This window comes from Sinohyriopsis cumingii, chromosome 3 (assembly GCF_028554795.1).
Source record: "Sinohyriopsis cumingii isolate HCF-2022 chromosome 3, ASM2855479v2, whole genome shotgun sequence".
NCBI lineage: Eukaryota > Metazoa > Mollusca > Bivalvia > Unionida > Unionidae > Sinohyriopsis > Sinohyriopsis cumingii.
Window position 1 is genome coordinate 87,477,587 of NC_142963.1, and position 22,399 is coordinate 87,499,985.

The 22,399-nt window shown below is 35.5% G+C and overlaps 1 protein-coding gene across 2 annotated transcripts in view; it reads left to right on the forward strand.

Moving 5' to 3' along the window:
* Window positions 1-542: 542 nt before the first annotated feature.
* LOC149803247 (uncharacterized) overlaps window positions 543-22,399 on the forward strand; it is a 60,653-nt gene continuing 38,796 nt past the window's right edge. The window contains exons 1-2 of one of the 2 annotated variants that reach the window (XM_089952898.1): window positions 543-1,360; window positions 8,403-9,135. In XM_089952898.1, coding sequence (XP_089809024.1) covers window positions 8,418-9,135 — 718 coding nt within the window. In that variant the 5' untranslated portion in view covers window positions 543-1,360; window positions 8,403-8,417. The remainder of the gene's footprint in view (window positions 1,361-8,402; window positions 9,136-22,399) is intronic. The other variant, XM_089952899.1, reaches the window with a different exon arrangement.

The window sequence follows — 22,399 nt, forward strand, 5'->3', positions numbered from 1 at the left end:
CAGGATTTTTTAAAAAAAAAACAGATTTTAAAGAGTCGTGAATTTATAAAGGGCTATAGGGATCTTATACTTGCCGTTTCTTCAAAGATCTGTATGTGAGACTTACAACATTGTTTGTAAACATTCTTAAACCAGTGGGGCTATTTCGAGGTGAGGATGGTGTAAGGAAGTCTACAATACGAAATATAATTACATCCATTGTACTAGGAGCTGTTTGTTCGATGTCCGAGTTTACCATATTTTAATCGAGGATTCCAAAAAGGTTCCTTAATTTCACCTGAATTTTGTGCAGACAATACGATCTGTAAGGTGCGGCAGCTGGTGCGATTATTTAATTCCTATCGCGGGTGTATCTAAATGAGAGAGAGAGAGAGAGAGAGAGAGAGAGAGAGAGAGAGAAGTTTTCATATTTCTTAGCTTTAGCCGTGAGAAAAAAAGAAGAAATATCACTTTACAAAGAAATATTGTTATTTCACTTTATTTGAAGAGACCGGGGTAACAAACACCCCCGTTTTTTGTACCCCAACCCCCACCGATTTCAATAAAGAAAACGTTTAATGTGGCAAAAAGTGCACATAAGTCAACTGACTCATTGATTTATAACTTCAAACCGGAATTTGACGAAAATATCATTAACAATGGCACCCTTGCACCTTTCATGCTTAACAAATTTTCCATACTAACACGGCGCCATATTGAGTTCACTTCTAGTTTATTTCCGTCAGACAACATAATGACGTAGTTCATCCTATTCGGTAACTGTCGAATAATTCCGTAAATTACCATTACGTTGAGAGTTTGGAATTATATTCCTTTGCACAATTGAACATAGAAATTAAAGCGCTTATTAAATCCACGTGAAAGGCAAATTTGTTGCTGTCATTCTTTTCCTTTGCTTGATTTGACAATGTCCTTATCGGAAGCAGACGACATATGAATGTACACATGTAATCGCGCACACCCCCTTTGCTGGAAATAAACTTGTCCAGGAACTGGAAATGGATCTCGGGCATGTCCGTCTAATATATTGAAAACTTCCGTTAAGCGTGAAACGTGCAGATGACCACTATATTAGGGACACTCTATTTAGTCAGGTTAGAAGTTATAAATCAGTGAATGAATTGACTCAGTTCTTTCACTTCTTATCACATAAAAGGTTTCCATTATTGAAACCGTTAGAGGGGTACAAACAAACGGGGATGTATAGTCAGAATATAGCTCTTTTGTCGTTCTTTGTACACTTGTTAATAAAGGGAAATTACTCTTGAATTGTTCCCCGTGTTGATGTTTGGCAGTGGTTCTAGCTGTGGACTTCTGGTTCTTACGGCTGTGCATTGCAAGATACTGTTGGCAATAGTAGGTAAGGTATAAAAGAATACTGTATTATTATTTGAGATTTTATATGGTCATAGAACGGTGATCTGAGGTTAAAGCTGTTAATCTTTAATTTAATTTCTTTACAAAATATTTGTTCACTACGCCAGAAAGTAAAGAGTTAAATCACATGGATTTGCAATGCTCGAAATTGGGGTGGAGGTGTTACAAAATGTAACTGATTCTGCTAAATCAAACAAATGCCATTTCAGTTTATAATTCAACATTTATTATTAATTAATATGTTACAACACTTGCCTTCTACTCACAGAATAGACGCTACAAGTCCAGTATTTGTTTTACAAATTGGGTTTTATTGTGCATGAGGTTGATATGTGGAGATATATACATTTCTCCTGCTTTGTTACACACTGCAAATACAATAAAAATACATTTACTACAACAGTAAATAATACCTTCATCAGTGCATTATTGGTCTGCATGTTGACATTGATTCTGTTTACAGTGCATTCGATACAAAAAAATTACTACACCATATATTTATTGATTATCCATCTAGAGAGATAGTTGACCAAAGAAACCTAAACACAACACTCAGTGCGTAGAGCAGACAGACAATTATATGGACCGAATGATAGGCTCATCGGTGCATAGAGCAAAAGCAGAGAGCAGACAGCAGACAATCATATGGATAGAATGATAGGCTCATAAAAGAATATGCAGGTTGATAATGATAACCTATTAAAGGTACTAAAATACATCAACATATAATCTAGAGAAATATACAGAGTACATATAAACTAAACTGTTACATTAACCATATTATAAATCTATTTATCTTACCATATGGAACAAAGGTCAAGTCACATTTTTATTGAAGCAAAAGAATCATCAGGCACTTTTCTTAATGCATTGCCATGACCAGCACCCTTCAGAAGCTTCAGTGGAATGACCACCACTAATATGCTGTTCATACTATGTTCTTTATACAGACAAGTAGCAGACTAACCAATCAGAAAGTTTTACTTACCACTTGTCATAGAACAACCAAGCATGAACAGTAATCAGGGTAGCTTCATTGCTCAGTGATCAAAACTCAAACAGGTAATCCTGGTTCAAGGTTGCCTAAATGGCTAAATACGTGTAAAATGAGAATAACACAATAATTGCAACTGATGACTTTACTTCACTGATCAATAAACATTAACTGCACAAAATAATAAAATACCTACTACTGCCTAATTAAAACATGAATATATAAAATTATAAAATATATGCTTCTGCTACAAATATTAATTGAAAAACAAGAACTGTATCCTGCAAGTAAGACTTCCGATGGAGTCTCAAAAAGTCCTACAGTCCAAGGCTTTTTCCTTGTCCAACAATGTAAGATACATCACATGTTATTTATGTTTTAGTGCTTCGTCTTACTACCCAAATAACAGCCTTGTATAGCATGTTCCGATGTTGGTTGACATTAGAACAAGTAGTCAAAGTTTCAGGAATATCTCACACACTTGGCAGCCCATGTTGACACTCTTCCACAAATTGATATGTAATTAATATACTTACTGTGCTGTTTTTATCCAGGTGGAATCAAAATCTGACACTAATAAATGGACACATTTTCATGTTCCATTGACATATATATCAATTTGTTGAAATGCTACGGTAGTCGAGGTATGTTCAAGTAGGTTCATTGGGGAGATACCTTTCTTTAATTAAACGAAACATTGCTTACAGTTTCAATAGGCATAATATATTTTTATTCATTTCGTTAAAGAATATTATTTCAGCTTAACCCCATTTTGGCATTCCTGGCTTTGATCACTTTCCAGCCAGCTGAAATATAGGCCAACAAAACTTGAAAACAGGTCCATTTCTTTTGTGAGAATTTTAATTTATTAGAGAAAAGACAGCAGAGTCAGTAAAGTCTGACTAAAACATTATGACTTTACTTTGTAGAAACGCATTGTTATTGGTTGCCAATTGTGTGAGATATTCATGAAAATTTGACCTTCGTTATGATGTTAGTCGACATAAAAATATGCTACACAGCGCTGTTAGTTAGACAGTAATACCCAGATGCCCAAAACCATACATGCCAACCATTATGCTTTTGGCATAATCATTATGCTTTTTTCACTAAATTATGCCTTATGCGTAACTGTATTTGGATTGCGTGTTTTTGGTATATCCCTCTCCCAAAAGAATTAATCATTTGTTTTCTCATTTTTATTAACATCCCATTAATCCCACAGACCGTATTCTAGAACAGACAGCTTTTTTGTAACTACGACATAAGAGTATGCTTATCCGAAGACTTACGTGCACTTTCCTAATATTATTATGTTCTATTTATAGCAGTTGCCATATTTCCAAGAAACATGCTGGTTTCTACATTTAGTTTTTGACCTCAGTTTCTATTTATAGCAGATGTATGGCTTAGTTAGGAGAGAACAGACTGGTTTTCTACCTTTTAATCTTTGCTTGCAGATTCTTTGTTGTAATTCATATCTGATATAGAACCAGTCTGTAGGTATTTGGCAGAAAAAGTCTTCATATTTATTCTAGTCAGTGCGTGTGTTAGAGCAAAAATATTTTAAAATTAATTTCACAGATGGATTAGGAAAAGACGAAATACTTATTAAGAATGAATACATGAATTACACAATACAGCATTCCATTCTAGGGCAGCTTCACGCCCCTTGCAGGCTGCGTGGAAAGGATTTTAATATTGTCATGGTGGTAAAACAAAGATACCTTAAATTAGCTCATTTTACTAACTCCAATACTAAGGTAATTTATTATTTACAGTAGAACTAAATTGTGAACATGAATTTTATAAATGCAGAGGCATTATCTACCGAATTCTTAATAGAACACGGACTACCCCTAGTGGTAGAAGACTACATTGGTCCTTTGTTCAAACAGATGTTTCCTGATTCCAAAATTGCAGAAAATATGCATGTGCAAGAACAAACTCATCTAATATTGTTAGGTGTTTAGCAGAAGATACTTCATTTAAAATTGTAGAAGCCATGAAAATTGGGCCGTTTAGTATTGTAACAGACAGGAATAGTGATTATGACAAAAAGTTGTACTCAGTCTGCGTAAGTGACTTCGACAACAAAGCAAATTGCATGACACGTATATATATATATATATATATATATATATATATATATATATATATATATATATATATTGATACTGAGTTTAAAAGTCAGAGTGCTTATCTTTTATTACCAGACCTAACAGTAGATAACGCTGGGGAAAACATTTTTTTAATTTGGTTGATAATGCTTTGAATAAACATAAGTTGGCAGAACTGTATGGGGTTTTCAGCCGATACTGCATCAGTGATGACTGGAATTCATAAAGGAGTTGCATTTTATATTTTGAAAAATGTCTCCATCATTGTACATATCTGGTTGTCTCTGTCATATGATGCACCATGCTGCAGGAAAGGCTTCTGATAAATTAGGAGAACTCCTGAAGTATCAAATTGGCACTCTACCTGACAATGTACTTCATGTGGACAGTTATTTTTTTCATCTTATTTCCCAGCTAAAAGACCCAATAACTGTAAGATATAAATTTCCTCTTCTTTGTCAGGTTATGAAAAAATATGGGTTCTTTACCATTCTAATGCTGACTGTGAGAGAATGTTCAGCATTGTTAACAAAAATAAAAGTGAATTCAGATCCAGGCTCTGTAACCCAGCACTTTGTGCTCTACTGGTGTGCAAAACATTCATAGTGTCAGCTGGTACAAAGTGTTTTGAAATGCAGTATGAGATTCTGTTGCTTTTTAAAGCTCAGAGTGATATATATGAAAACTTGAAGCAGTAATTGATGTTAAAAGTCCAGAGGGATAAATAAATTATTTTGTACATATGCTCATTGAATTTTTATCGTGTTATATGTGGATTACTCTTTTTCTGCTTGGATTATTCTTTTTGTCCACTTGGATTACACTTTTTTCTCACCAGGGATTGGCATGTGTGCAAAACATAAATATCAGCATTGAGATCTTATATGTAAGACTAGCATTTTCCCTGTTATTTATGTTTTTGGTTGTGATGGCTTTTGTGGCATGCTCCCTGATTGACTGATAGGGGCATGAGGGGCCAGATTTTCAGGAATATCTCACACTTGTCCACACATATCGACACTTTTCCACATATTAAAGTCATGTTGCTTTAGTCAGATTTTACTCTGATGTCTTTCTTCTAATGAATGCAAAGTCTCACAGAAGCAAATGGTTTTTGTTTCAAGATCTGTTGATCTGCATTTCTTTGGCTGGAAGCTGGAAATGCCTAAATTGGATAGAAGGTGTTTTGAACTAAAGGAAGCTATCTAAACACTTTCTTCAATATTAGTATATTTTTTGTTCATTTCATGGAAAAAACATACTTTCGCTTAATCTGATTTTGGTATTCCCTGCTTCTATTGCATTGCAGCCAAACAAAATGTAGGTCATTGGAACCGTTGTAAATGCACAATGCATTGAATGTTTATCAGCAATGATTTCAATATTAATACACATTATTTGTATAATTCAGGATTATTGATTGAGTTGGAGAATGCAGTCTTTCTCCATTGGTCAATACTATCCTGAGACCCTGTACCTTTTTATTATCATCAGTAATGAAATCAGTGCTTGGGGAAGAGGAGCAGTGCATCAGGCTAGTTCCATGTATGCAAAGGCTGTTTCAATAATAATAACACTAATTTATTGGATGAATGGATGAGTCGTTTAACACCTGTCCATTTTTGTCACAAGCATTTGTTGTACCTCACCAAGTACAGGATTTTTGCAGGTACTTAATTTTTAAAATAAGAAGATCAATCAACATGTAAATGGAATGGCAAATCATTACCATTAACTATTTCAACATATTAGTGATGGCTGTATGGTAGCAATCCATTGGCAAAATCACAAACTGGGGGATAGTGGATCAGCATTAATTTCAAGTCCTAATTTGGGCCATAATGGGAGGAAGTGGAGTGGAAGGGGCAGGGCAGGCTTAGCATTATGGAAATAACAAGAAAGGAATCTTGCCAGGATGGTGACTGGTACACTTGTTCTCAAAAATAATAACCTTGGCATGACTGGCTTTGATTGATTCATGAAACGTTTATGAATAGCATCATTCAAGAATCTGAGATCTAGTTTGCCTATTGTACTGTCATGTGTTTTTGCCAGTGACATGTTTTTGTAAGTCATGGTATTATTTAGTATTTACCAGCGATCTTGCTGTATCAGTAAGTAATTTAAAGATTAAATTCTTAATCCTAAACTTATAATATTACATGATGAAAAATTTTCAGTCTTGCAAATGCTCTTCTTGTTACAGTGGTCCCCACTCTGATATGCCCCACCCCCCCAAGTGTCCATCTTTGCACTGCTGGTTTTGTCAGCACCAATGAGTTTTCTGTAGAAAAGTAACCCTGTGGGTGACCCCCCTTTTGAAGTAACATGTGACCAGTATATAAGCCCAAAATGTCAAGTTTACCTGTCACATATGGCTACATTTTATCTAATATTTTTCAAAACCAATATGTATTTCATACAATAAGGTAAGTAATCTGATTATTTTTTCTGATGTCTGTTTCCAGATGTTTGGTTTTCCTTACTGAGATAATTAATGGCTAAAATAAGTTATAACATGTACCGCAGTAGTTAATATTGCATCATTATCTACAAATGCTGAAGTTTGCCAAAAAATGGACTTGACAATGTTGTGATAGGGTTTTGGGCTTAACACTGGTGTTGAGTCCTTTTCTTATTATTATGACCAGAGGTAATTGTCAAGATCATAACTTTGTGAACATAATCTAAATTTAGTCTTTGTTGATTCACATACAAAAAGAAATGATCTTTGAACAAAACAGGGTACCAGGCAAGACCATAAAATCATGATACAGTGGATTTATCACTTCCTTTATAAAACAAGGCCTTTTATAAACTCTATAACAGTGTTATCTGCATGATTAAACTGCAGTACATTTAGTAACATAGGAATATGTCTAGTAAACTGTCAGGTGTGGAAAAGTAAATTTTAGACAGGTTTTGTATTTTTTAAGTTCAGTAGTTACAAGTGTTATGAGCCTGTGTTCTTAAAATAAGTATAAAAAAAAGAGTTAAAAACAACAAACTTTGTAAAATTTAACAAATAATTTATTTCCCTAGAATACAGAGAAAAATAAGAAAAAATAACTTTTGGAATTGTGAATTAAATCCAAATTGTAATCCAAGAATTAAAACACAAGTCATATCATTGAAAAGTTCTAAGTGAATCTCAGTTCAAATCCTGATGAAATTCAAGATGGAAGGCAATGACATCTGTAATAACCCACAGAGTGCAGATGTATCAGCAGTCTCTTGTTGAATCACAACAAATATTATAATTCCAGTTTTGAATTCAGTATAAATTCCAGTGAATCTCATTGTCCAAGAATTTTCAGAGCACTTCTTTTTCCAGGGAAAACAATCACTTAATTCAATAATTTGAAGAAAAATAAAATTCAGCCCATACTGGTCACAACATAATACAACTTAACATGTCAAGTGTTTTAAGCCCAACTGACTATCCTTTATTAAAAACATCAGTTATACAAATACCTAAGATGCAAAACATATTCCCAGATGCTTGATCAGGTGTTTGATACAGCTGTTCAGTCTGTATTTTTTTCACCCACCCCCCAGATTGGAACAACTTAGGTGTCTTCTTTAATGTCTTCATATTAATATTTTTATACATAGTGAATTGAAGTTTTATACATCTCAGTTCATGTGCAGTTTCATTTATACTGTAAAGCTAAACATACCTCAAATGAGGAGTATGTAAAACATACAAAACTGCATTCTTGTATCGTTATGAGTTGGGGGAAAAGAACTTGTTTGATATGGCTAATGAACATGTCTCAGAATGATGGCCTCGTATCTCATTTGCCATATCATGTTTATTCTTTTTGCCAACTGAGTGAACTTGGACAAAATATATACATAGGTGTGTGTATTTATGACTCCACTGACCTTAAAATTTGTTTCTTCATTAGTTTCAGTCATACTTGATGGAGGGGGATGATGGAAATGAAGAGAATTGGAATAGGTGGAAGGAAGCTGGTTATCATGATAATGATGCTGAAACTGAATATGATAGTCATGATGAGAGAGAAGAAATAGAAGAAGCTCTCTATGCTCATATATTCTTTGAAAGTCATGTAGAGGAAGATGTTGATGATCCCTCAGATGACAAAAATGTCAAAGAATTCAGAACTTTTTTGTCAAATCATCACAGTGATAATTTATTAGCAGGCACAAATAAGGAAGAGAAATTAGTACCAGTTTCAAGTCCATTAGAGGATTCTGTTGAACTGCAGAGATTCAGGAGTGATACATTTTTGTATAATGGTTTCCTTTTTGAAAAGACAATTGTTCCGGTTAGGAAATCAGATGTGAGAATTCTCACTTCTTCTCCAAACTTTGATAGTTCTAGAAATCAATCTACTGTTAGTAAACACATGTATAGAGCTGATCTTAAACTCGAACAGCAATTTGAAAAATCAAGTAAGAGGACTTCCACAAGAATAAATTCCAGTGACACCATCATTAGTGAGGATTATAGTGAAGATGATCGTGATGAAGATCTCCTTTCTGACTCTTCTTACACTGATGATATTAACCTAGATGAAAGTCTGTCAGATATGGATGATATAGATGTTCATGTCAATGAAAGCCAGCGAAGTCTTTTGAAGAAGTATGGAAACTGCTGTTCTTCCAGCGATACAGGTAATATCAGTGGTTGTTTCATGTATGTACCATATTTCATGTTATTTTTCGTACACCATCAAGCCATAAAAATAGTAATTAATTCTATTATATTTTTTGTACACAAAATTTAATATTTTTTCAATCATCCTATTTTTTTTCATATGTAAAATGATCTGTGAAGATTTACTTTTGCCAAAGTGATAAAAAAAAGTACAGCCCTTTAAATGTTACAGCTGAGAATAGAGATTAAATCATTGTTTCAGTTGCATTTTTATTTATCTATTATTTTTTTTTCATTTTGTTAAACTTGAAGACAGGTTTCCATTTCAAACCGATTCAGAAATATAACAAAGTTCAATTTAGGTACATCAAATGACCGAGGTATTGTTTTGCTAAGCAAGTTATGAGTAGTGACTAACTTTGGGCATGTTAGTGAAACAGGAGCTTCACGCAAGATAAAAATCATCGTTTATAATCATGCATGTAGGTTATTGGTAATTTCATTTTTTTATTATTGTATTTCACTACATATTTTTATGTTCTTATTAGCATCACATTTCAAATAGCGTCAGAAAAAATGCTGATGTATCGCTTAGATACGCAAAGTGACCTATTTATTCTTTGCCGGGTATATTTGGTATAAACCCATATGAGAAATATATAAATATTTGTTTCCTCAGTGAAACACAAACCCGAATTATCTGTTATCTTCACGTAAATGTGTATCTGAGGCATCTAATAATGAAAAAAAACAAAAAACTAAAGTGTGTAGAAAGCCCCTTTACTCTGCTTACTCGGAAAGGGCAACTGTTTTGTTAACTGAGAATCTATTCACATTCATTTTATTGCCCTTCGTCTTTTGTATCGGTGAGAAAATATAATGATTGATGTAGTTGTTCTGTTGTTGTCATTACAATATATACGACTATTCATTAACAGCTGGACAACGTTGTTAATGAGTGCTTTTGATTATGTCAGTCGGTGTAACAAAGAAACGCTAGCATTTGAAAATGAGTTCAGAAGCCATTTGAGTTTATTTATCCAGTAAAAATAATTTCTCAACACAGGACGAAGTGAAGACCACAGACCATTGGGCAGTTAATCTTATTGTCTCACTATAGTAATGCAGTAAAAATTATAAAACCCCAGTTAGTTTTAATCATAAACGCAAAAGTCATTGACTCTGTGAGTTTGATTTATTTATAGTTAATATCTTCAAAGATCTTGGTCTGTTTGTGCTTGGGCACGTCTTCATTATTAAGTTTCTTCAAACCCCTGCCAAAGGGAGAGACTTATTATCCCACCACACCCAAATGCACTTGACAACCAAATAAAAGGCAGAAAATTGGACCAGGATGGCCCAGAAAAGACAAAGGTGAAGCCCATCACCTGTGACTGTCTGTTACTTCAGTTACCGAGATCGCCAACATAAAAGATGATGCTGAACTGTGCAGATCAAATATTGATGCAGCAGATAATGCCATCATACCAAAAGATACTATTGAAAAGGTGCCCATTATTGCTGAAAACTTTTTTGAACCTGCAGTAGACAAGCTGGACTACAGCCAAGATATGAGGGATATAAGCCAGTTGCCTGGTACTGCAAAGTCACCAGTAAGAGGAAAGTATAAGAAATGGGACATTAACGATAAAATAAGAATTGTTGACGAGGCAAAACTATGTGAAATTAGACCCATAAGTGCAAAGTACCACCTTACACCATGTACTTTATCAAGCCGGATGAAAATGGATTTTTCTAAAAATATTCAAAGGACAAAGAAAGGATCTATCCCAGGTGCCGGCCGACCCTTGACGTATTCGCATGAGAAGGAGCAGGAAATTTTATCCTGGTTACTCTGTATGTGGGACCATCACGTGCCTGTAACAATTGAGATGTTACAAAATTATGCCACTGCAGTTATTCAGGAGGAAAATCTAAAGTTTCAGGGCTCAAGAGGATGGGTTGATGGATTTTTCAAGCAAAATGGACTTGCACTGAGATGTAGAACTTCAATATCTCAAAAACTACCTCGAGGCCTAGAGGAAAAAGTAGACTGCTTTACCAGATATATAAGAAGGCTGCGGGAGGATGAGGAATTTGATGAACATTTATCTGGAAATAAGGACAAAACACCAGTATTTCTCGACTTGGTGCATGAGAGGTGCATGTTAGAGGTACAGGCAGTGACAAGCGCCATGTATCTTGTGTTTTGACATACCTGACATCTGGGGACTTGTTGCCACCCATGATAATCTTTCGGGGAAAAAGAAACTTAAAAAATCTAAAAATCCCAAAGGGAGTTGTAGTGAAAGTTCAACAAAAAGCATGGAAAGATGAACACCTAATGTTGGATTATATTGATGAAGTTTGGAAAGTACACACAAAGCACGCACCTTCTCTCCTAGTGTTGGATTCATTCCATGGTCTTTGACTAATGGATTAAAAAAACTCCATGCAAAAATCCAGAACAACAATGGCATTAATCCCCGGTGGATGCAGAAGTAAACTACTGGATGTATATCTAAATAAGCCTTTCAAGGGACTGCTGCATAAAAAATGGTCAATGTACATGAAGGACCAGGTTTCCAAAAATATTGCAAGCAGGAAAGCTGGTGAGGAGGCAACTGAAAAAATTCTATCCCCTTCAAAGCAGCAGATGATTGACTGGATTTTTGAAGAGGACCACTACATAAAGAGTGACAATGCAGCTCCATCGGAAAGTCTTTCTAGTGACGAAGAATGTGAATGGTTCGAGGGTTTTGAGCTGGAAGACTTGTAAAACTCTTGAAAATTATGAACGTTTCATTGCATCATGTTTTTGTATTTGTTTTGTGCATTCGTCTAACGTTGGATCACAAATTATATCCTTGAAAATAACGTGTTTTAAATACAAAAATATTTTTATACACGTTGCATTTAAATTCATTTGCCATTTTTTTCAACTGGCTTCAGAACAAGTATCTCTAGATTAATATTGTTCTCGAGATAATGTGCTTATCATACACATTTTCAATACCCCATGGTTAGCCTCATTTCCCTATGTGGATCCTCCTTAATTTCATCTGTAGAGGTGAATCTGGTCTTCAATCCAGTATTTACTGGAAAAGACCAAGAGCAGCAGAGAGGGTGAACAGCCTCTAAATGGTTTACCCGTATTTTCGCAAAATATTCCTTCCTGGAGAATTGCGATTTTTCTAAGTATCTGTGTTGAGACGGTGTTGTTCAACGAACTTAATAGACTCCAACTAGACTTACTGTCTGTCGCGATTACCAGCGATACACCGAAGGAAAATATGCGATTGTGTCGGTGCCAATTTGGAAGCAGCGCCCTCTCTGCTGCTATTATCCATAAATTGTATCAAGACCAACTCGGTATCGTGTTCGGGGATCATGTAAGTTTATCGTGATAAATCCGTGCGGGGTTGACTGAGCATGAATAAATAAATTTCTAAACTTATTTATATCCATATCACCGCTACACCAGGTCTGATGAATATTTCGTAATTTGTGAGTATCCACTCCGTTAAACACAGCAAGAATATTACAGTTATCCCTGATCACTTTTGGTATTTGTGTATACCGCTGGGTTACATAAATCACATCAGTGTTTTTGTGCCTGCCTCAGGAAAATATTCTAGAAGGATTTGATTGCCTATCCAGCATTACATCATCATACACGACTAAATTGTTAATAAACCCATCAATATCATCAATACTTGGTGCTTCATCAATATCAGTGATAAATTCAACAACATCGTCTCCGTTCTCATTTAATGATTTTGCATTTTCATTAAAATCCTTGAGTACATCATAACATCGTTGATCATCAACTGATGGTACTACCAAATACAACTTATCCCATTTTAACCATCTCATTATCAAATTAAGTAGCAGTTGTGTTTTACCACTTCCAGATGGACCTATGATAATCATACGGATAGAATTTGTTAGCGCAGCATGATGCTTGACCGGTTCTTCTTTTCTTGTCGCAGAAAAATCAATTACATTCATGGTATATAAAAAGAATATGGATTTATATTGTGTGAAATGCAGGACACGTACCCCAACAGGTGATCTAAAAACCATTACAACAAAAAATAACAGATCAGCGGTTACAGGTGAGTGTGAACGATGCGGCACAAAAAAATTTAAATTTATTCCTGCTGACAAGTCAGTACAGTCGGATTTTTAAAAAAAATGAGAAGGTGATATTGCAGCAAAATTAGGAAAATGACCCGGAACTCTGTGCTCTAAATATCCAGGAGAAAAACATCTTTCAGGATATAATTACTGCGGCCCTGGAACCCGACTTGATATCAGACTTGACAACCAAGACCAACCAAAATCAGGCAAGGAACCAATAAACGCTATTGATAAAGCATGTCATGCTCATGATGTAGCTTATAAAAGTAAGGATCTGCAGCAGCAACATCTCGCAGATGAAAAATTAATTCATGCACTAAATTCCATCACTGATAAATCTTTCAAGGAAAGGTTAGCTAGTTGGTTAATAAAATCCGCAATGAAAGGTAAATTAGCGCAAGGTGCTGGTAATTAATTATAATGGAATTGATTTATTATTCTCCAAGAGGATATTGGAAAGGTAGCGCAGCGATTAGTAAACTCACCGAAAGCGGCAAAAGTTACACATGCCACTGCTAAAAAATGGTTATCCCGACAGGCAAATTTATCAACCACCACCTAAACAAATTCACTTTGCACATTTTGATGTTGGAGTTCATCAGGCTGATATTTTATTTTTACCACATGATATCGTTAAAATCCAAAGACGTCAAATAACATACAAGTACGCATTAACTATAGTTGATGTTGCAAGTAGATACAAAGATGCCAACAAAGACAGCTGCTGAGGTTGCTTCTGCATTTAAACGAATTTATCAACAATGTGGTCTGCAGTGGCCACAGCTGTTACAGGCTGATCCTGGCAAAGAATTTCAGGGCGCAGTATCATCGTTGATGAAGCAACACAACGTCAAGATCAGACGAGGACATACTGCAACTCATCGTGATCAGGCAATTGTTGAACAATTTAATTGAACACTTGCTGAGCGGTTATTTGGATATCAATACACGAAGGAATTCATTCAAGACAAGAGATCTCGTGAATGGGTTGCAAGATTACCAAGCGTGATAATTGCATTAAATAATGAAATAACTTGAACAACCAACATGAAACCTACTAACGCAATTACCAAAAAACATATACCCGTACAACGACGTGATTTTTCAACACAGCCAGTGCTGGGCAATGACATTGTGAGATATTTATTTGAGCCTGGTGAACTTGAAGCAGTAAATAAAGAGCAACTGATCCTATTTGGAGTATTACCACACACAAGATATCTAACATAACAAGATCCATGGGTAGATCAGCAATCTACAGACTGGATTCAACTGCTCCTTAACGTGGATTTACACGTGAACAATTACAAGTAATTCCCGAAGACACAATTACCACCACGATCACCTAACTAGTGCCCCGACGTCGATTACATTCAAGACAGGTAAGCATCACATTTTCTTGTGTATGATTGCGGCTGTTATCTTTTCTATCTACGGTAAATTGTCTTGGATTATTGCTCGAGTACTGCCACAACATTACACAATTACAGCTTGCACAGTGATTATTCTGCTGTTGTTTCAGCGTGTTCATAAATTCAACGTCAAGATCAAAGTTGTGATTATTTTTTTTGTCACTTTGTTTATAACCAGCCAATTTTTTCTTATTATATCAACTTGACATTTATCGTAGTCATCATTAATCACTGACTTGTCCAAGACAATCCTTCATAGCTGAGATATTTTTTTAACTCTGGACACCGCCAAGTAAGCTGAGTTTGACCATTTGATGCGATCATCAACAATCCAAATGTCTGTATCAGTAATAGTCAGTCCTTGAGATGAATGAATCGTCATTGCGTATCCTAGCATCCACGGGGATTTATCCAATGATAACGCATCCTCAACAATATTGACATCAACTGTGACAATACCATTTAATACGAGATTCTGTTTCTTGGTCTGTCCTGGTATATCAACGTCAGTATTCGGTAACCACAAATCAGCTGGTCTATAACACAACGGTACACGTAACGCTGGAAATTTTTTTCTTGTGTAACTGAAATAACTGCTGTTGAAGTGTGCCTCTGACTATCTTTCTACTTGCCATTATCAAATCGTTTGGTTTCCACGTTTTCCAAAAGTCATTCATGGAAGTTTCAGAAATCACCTTGCGCATTATTTCACACTGAATTTTATTCGGTTGTAGTCTGATTAATTTTTTACATTCCTTTAATTCTGCATCAAGAGATCTGTGATCATCAGTTATCTCTGAATAATAATCAACAAAATTCTTCAACCAATCGTGTGGAGATGGTCCAGCAAACGGAGGTGGCTGACCGTGATCGCCGCACATAACCACTGCAGTATTTTTTGTTAATAGCCATTCAAGAAATGTTTTTAATGTTTCTAACGGCACTATGCACACTTCATCCCAAATAATAACTTTTGGAATATATTTCTCTCCCATTCGATCTGGAGTCCACACATTGCCGCTGTATTTGAAAAAGCTGTGATAAGTACAAGAATTGACTCCTTGTTGTTTCATCTCCCTGGCGAGTCTGTGTGTTGGTGTTAGCACAATCATATCTGAATTCTGTCAAAAAAATTTGATCACTCGAGTTGACTTACAAGAACCTCCCGGCCCGTTCAAATAAACGGTTATTTGTCTGGATACTGGATCATACACAGACGGTGCCAATGACAATTCTGATAATTCTGATTTGCAATAACTATCTTTAACCGCAACATCAGCGGATTCACAATAACAATGTAACATTTCTTGTTTTATTCTCCATGAACCCCATGATTCATTAGTGTTTGTAAAACGAGCCAATAATTCTGAATATCTTTTATTGATATAAAATGAATCCATAGCAACTCTAACTGCAGTGTCAGGAAATCTATTTATCATCGATAGCAACTTTATAGAAACATAAGCAAGCATTGAAGATCTTAGATGTGTGTACTGAGGTGATTCTCCATCAATGTAACTAACAATTGTGCCTAACTTTTTCCTGTCGGATAAGTAAACATCTTGTCGATCACAAAGTGTATCTTTCTCTGCTGCATCAGCGACCGCAAATTTATACTTGGCGGGATCCATAATCAATCTTGCGTGATGCCATTTATGATCATATGCACTGCCCTGAGTAAATTTACTGATTATTCTTCTACCGAGATACTTTGCTGTTTTTTCACTGTTGCTGAGTTTAATCTTAAGAATATTAGGAGCATCATTAACAATGACATCAACAGGAGTATTTGGACATTCCCGCGCGTATTCTTCGATAACCTCATCTACACTGATATGCTCCGGTGTTGGTAACCAAACCGAAGTCTGCGGCCGATATGATATAATTGCTTCACTGACCATCAATGATATTAATACGTTACTGTCAAGCATATATCGTAATAACACTATTGGTGCCCAATGTTTCTCCGAGAAGTGTCTACCAAACCAAATATAACAGCACGGATGAAGATTTTCAGCGAATTCAAACGGCACTACACGAGCAAATCCTGTCAGATCAAAATCGGGTCATGGACCATTAATTGATACTCTTACCATCTCATGGCAAAGATGACCAAATCTTTTAAAGTATTAGTTACACTCGCCCATCCCGAGAAAACGTCCCGGATAACATGCGACCATGTCCACGGAAATGACATCCTTGTGGTTATATTCGGTATTCCACAAACCGCCATGTCCATATTCAATACGACTTAATTGAACATCTTCGAGAAACTCGGCGCGTCTTGGTCTTCATGAATTTCTCTCAGTATTTTCTGAATATCTCTGTGCGGGTTTTCTCATTTCTTCATGTAGAGATTCTTTACGATATAAATCACCGTTGCGTCTTACAAATTGATCATACTTGCCATCTTCGGAACTTTTAAACAACCACACAACACGGGATCATTTTTACTTATCCGGTTGATATCATCGAACATTCCACCCCCCAGAGTTCTCTGACGAGTAATATCTCACAACATGATCTTGTGGAAATATTGTTACTGCACTGGTCCAAGCATGAGCGTTATGGTCGATAATTTCAATTGGTGCTCCCTTAGACTTACTGGCTGATTCATATAAGACCTCTCCCGTTAACGTTTTTATTACCATTGGAAATTTTAATTTACTTGATAACTCAGCGACATCATTTATTGACGCTCCTGTATCCTTAACCGATTCAGCCCACTTCGCTATTTTTTCACGTCACAGATCAGTTAAACCAATTCCACGCTTTGCATCTGTAGAATATTCCATTACTCGCTCGGCTACACAATTCAGCTTTGAGAATCTCATCGGGGCAAGATCATTAATGTTAGGTTTATCATTTAGATGATAAATTCCATAAATGACCGCGGTCACAGGATATGATCGAGCGTAATATGGTCTGTCAATCCCAGTTAAGATTCCTGGTTTGGAATCTTTACTTAACACAGCAGTTTTTCCATTAGCAAGGACAGGGTCATGTTTGTCACGGATAATCCATTTATCGGAATCTGCTTGCACAATAAACTTTATTCTGAAAAGATATTTCTGATTAAGGTAATCGATAATTGCTTTCGCTCGTATATCGTTCATTGTAGCATCAATGACTTCGTCGACACCTTTGGTGTTGCGTATAATTTTGAATGTAGACCACACGTGAGATGCTCCTTCATCACAAAATTCTTTTTTGGCACCTCTGATAATATCAATCAGATCAGTCAGGGCTCGCGAGTCAGGGGTTAGTCTGTCAAGATCGAATCTAGAAGCTTTTCAGGGCTTAATTTTGGATAATCTCTCAAACTCATCCATATATAATTATGACAAACATTTAAATAAAAAATATTATATATACAATGTCTCAAACAAGAAATCAATGTAAATGGCTTATGGTAGGATCTGTAACTCCATGTGGCAAATCTTGCGTAAATGAATTCTGTGGGTAACATTCACAATGTGTTCGTAATGGTAGTTTAGGACCAATACCCTGCTTACGATGTGGCGTTGGAGTCCGGGGCAAGACACAGTTATGTGCGAGCTGCGGTGGTAAGCGATACAGGGAACTCAAAAGATATTATGACTAAAAAAAAACAGACTCTGTCAGGGGCAGAGTTATAGCGTGTGAAGAGGATTATCTAAGTTTTCAGACAAATTATAAATTAGACAAACACATTATTGTATAAATGAATCAAGAATTTGTCAGGCATTCTATCATTAAGAACTACGAAGCATCTCATGATGGAATAGTTAGGCACTGTATGCTGAAAAAACCAGTTGGTATTGTTGGTAATGCTGGTTATCTACAGTTCAAAGTTGGGAATAAAATATATTACAATCACAGGTTTGTATTTGAATGTTTCCTTGGGGAGATCAAAGACGGTCTTGTGATCGATCATATTGACGGAAAGAAACTTAACAATAATTTATCTAACCTACAAGCTATCACATAACGTGAGAATGTTGCATGTGGGAATTGTGGGGGGAGCAGAAAGCCTAAGGCGGTTCAATTTTTAAATATAGTGACTGGCGAAAAGAGAATTTTTCAATCAATGACCGCAGCTGGCGAGTATTTCAGTATTCACTCATGTTCAGTCCAACATGTTGCAGTTAAAATAATCAAATCAACTTTTTCATACCAGTTTGGAAGCTGGATTTCGTTTTGCTACGTAGACGCAGATAATAGAGATAACTCTGCAACGATTGTATAAAAGTCAATTATGGAATTCCCTCCCTTAAGATTGCGCAACCCACGTCATTACCTTTACAGGTGATATATTATCCAGAAAAAGTAGAACTAAATTCAGGTTCTATTATTTTTTTGGTGTGGCGAACCGTTTATTGTATACACACTACAGGTAAACAATTCTCTGTCCTACCTGTACGGATTATAACATGGAAGTAAAACATCTCCAATTACTCCTCCATAAATTTTATCAAGGATTGTCAGTACAGGTAGGTGTTTACGATAAATATTCACAGACAATATACCTTTTTTCGGGTTTATCAAATCTGACTTAACGGGTACAAACTTGAATTTGTGTATTTAGAATTCAAATAAAGAATTAAAATTCAGCTGCAAATTGTTAACTGTCTGTAAACGGTTAGCTACATAATAATTTTTAAATCATATACCAGTAGATTAGAGCCATGGCGCATTGGTAGCGCAGCTGATTCATGTCCCTTGAGAGTCAAGAGGGTCAGCAGTTTGAATCTCGTAATGGGCATATTGTCGATGGTACCAATTTATAGGATTTTTCTATATAATTGGGGTGCCAGCAGCCAATGTACACCTCTCTCGTCACGTCAAACAGCATGATGAATACGTTTTACTCACCTCTGGGTTTGATCCCAGGGGAGGTGTACATAAAATTGAAGTGCACAGACAGCCTTCTGAATATTCTAACATTTCGTTTCGCTGATGCCCCAAAATAAACAGTAGTGTGGATGTATAAGCTCTAAGTCACATGCGTACCCACAAAAATAACATTCAGAAAGAATGTGGCCATTGACAGAGTCAAGGAAGAAACAGTCATGGGGGTGCAAGAAAGGTTTCAAAAAAAGACAAAAATAGTCTCAAGAAACAAAAGTCACAAACAAAGACAAATATCCCCATGAAAGACACACAGGCCAGTGCAGGGAAACCATGAATGATAACCGCTTATCATAGCTACTGTTTATTTTTGGTCTAAAATATTTTTCTTTTAAATATATAATATTTGGTATAATGAATTACGAAAATATCAATAATGTAATTGTTGCTATTAAAAAATTAGAACATGACGGCATAAATTTATCTGATGAACTAAATCCTGACAAAATTATTTCTGACTTTGAAACACTACAAGAAGCTAAACATGAAGGGCGGTATATTCTGCCATCACAATATAGATTTATAAAGAAAATTCAGATGGCTATTGTGTCAATCACTAGCCACAGTAGAAGAAACGTGAATAAAGGAATTTGTTTCGTTGTCTCATGCAATTGAAAAAATTAGGTCAGAATTATCTCTTGAATATGAAGCAAAAAAGATAATTAATTCTCGTGTTAGACAATGAAGAAAAATTAGATCAGATCATGAATCGATTGAAAACAAAAGTTGATTTTATCAAGTACGTGGAAATCAAGTAAGTACATGGAAATGAAATCGAAAGTAAAAAATAAATTTCTGATTACAGTAAAATATTATATTTTTTTTTTGTTTTTCACTGAAAATTGTTAGATTTACACGATTTTGACTAGCTAAATACTTTCCAAATTAGCAAATCAGTCAATGCTCACGATTTTGACTAGTAAATACTCTATCAGAATTAGCAAATCAGTCGATGTGCACAAAATATATATAAATAAAATATTTTTACTGTTGCTTGTGCACAAAAATAAAATTATTATACTTGCTTGTGAAATCAGTCGATGTGTACTAATTTTACTTGCTAAATACTTTCTAAATTAGCAAATCCAATGATTTGCACGATTTTTACTAGTAAATACCCTATCAGAATTAAGAAATTCGATGATTTGTATGATTTTGACTACCCAAATACTTCCCGAATTAACAGCGTTTACAGATTTTCAGTAAAAAATAAATTTCTTATAATTCTGAGCGACAGTCAGTCAGTAAAAAAAATATCCACCTTGACTGTCAAGAGAATTATATTTTTTTACTGTTGTGTCCGTGCTGTAGTTGTTATCAATTTACATCGCACATGAGATTGACCGCGACCACAATAGTTATATTTGTGATTTCTGGGGATACATGTCATCCTTGCCCTTCTGGATCATTATTGTGCCGAAGAATAGTTGCCGGTGGTAGTGATTTTTTGTACTGCGTAAGTATTTTAGGAAAGAACTCATCTATGATATCATTGACTATCATAGATAGATTTTTTTAGTTCATCTGAGTTATATCCAGGAAATTTAAATTTCCTTATATCATCTTCCTTTATGTTGTATGAAGCTGAAAACTGTTGTCTTTCAGGAGAGATAGAATTATATATATTATTTAGATACTCCATATCGATTGTGAGTTGATTCAGTATTTTTATTTGTTTGATAATTTCGTCGTGTGAACCTGTCACATCGAAAAGATGTTCCTGAAACTTTGTCGTAGTTTTTCTGGATGATGTTCATGATCTTGATTAATTTCCTCGAAGCACGTCATAAATCTAACTAGTGTCATCCATAAACTGACCCCCACCCCCACCCCGTGTGAACCTAAAGTCCAACTCATATTATTGCGGCTGACAAACGAAAAAGTATCAGACGGAGATGATCTTATAACATCCAAAATATCTTTACATCGTATTAGTAAAAGTCCATGGTATAATCAGACTTTTCAGGTTCTGGTGGTATTGACGGCGCTTCAGGAGCAACTTCAGGCCAACCTAACACTGTTCTGATCAAACTCTGATATATATCCATGGCGTAGACCAGAGAGTTTATCTCAATTGCAGAAGACAGCATTGGTTCATGAGCTGTTATTCTTATTTTGGATTCTTTCCTGGTGATATTTTTTATTCGACGTTGTAATTCCTCATTGATTTCTTCGATTTGATAAGACCCGGTTGGTATTCCAACAACATTCCAGTCATGTATACCATCTTGTTTGTTTTTATTTGCAAACACAAACAAATTATTTGCTGGTAATCCACCAAATGATTTTGATCTGATATTGGGCCAACTGTGATAAACTCTCAACTGTGCCAGCGCTATCTCGCTTACCGGAATCGCAGTTAGAAAATTAATACTGAATTCAGGTTTGGTTGAGCTTACTGTTATCATCGTGGTCTTTGCTGGAGTTGTATTTGCGGCTATGTCGAGCAAAGCTCGATACTGAAGTGATTCTGTCATTATTTATCATCTTTGTTTTCAAATTGTGGGACTCGGACTGCTTGCAGTCTGCGTATGTCTTTGTCATTAACGCGAATTCAGAATCTGATATTGTTTCATCGTTGAGGCTTGATGATATCAGTGACAATAATTTTGAGTATGCTGCTGCTGCTGTGTTTAATCATGTAACAGCGTCGTGTAGTTTTGTGTTCGTGTACATTGATATCTTTTTCGTGATTATATTAAAAACACCTGCAATTGCCACTGATGATGAAATGCATATTGTTACTGCGATTGCAGTTGTTAACGGGGTCAGCGCTGATAATATTATTCCAGTGGATGCAACTAATGCAGATACCAAGTATACTGCAACGTCTACA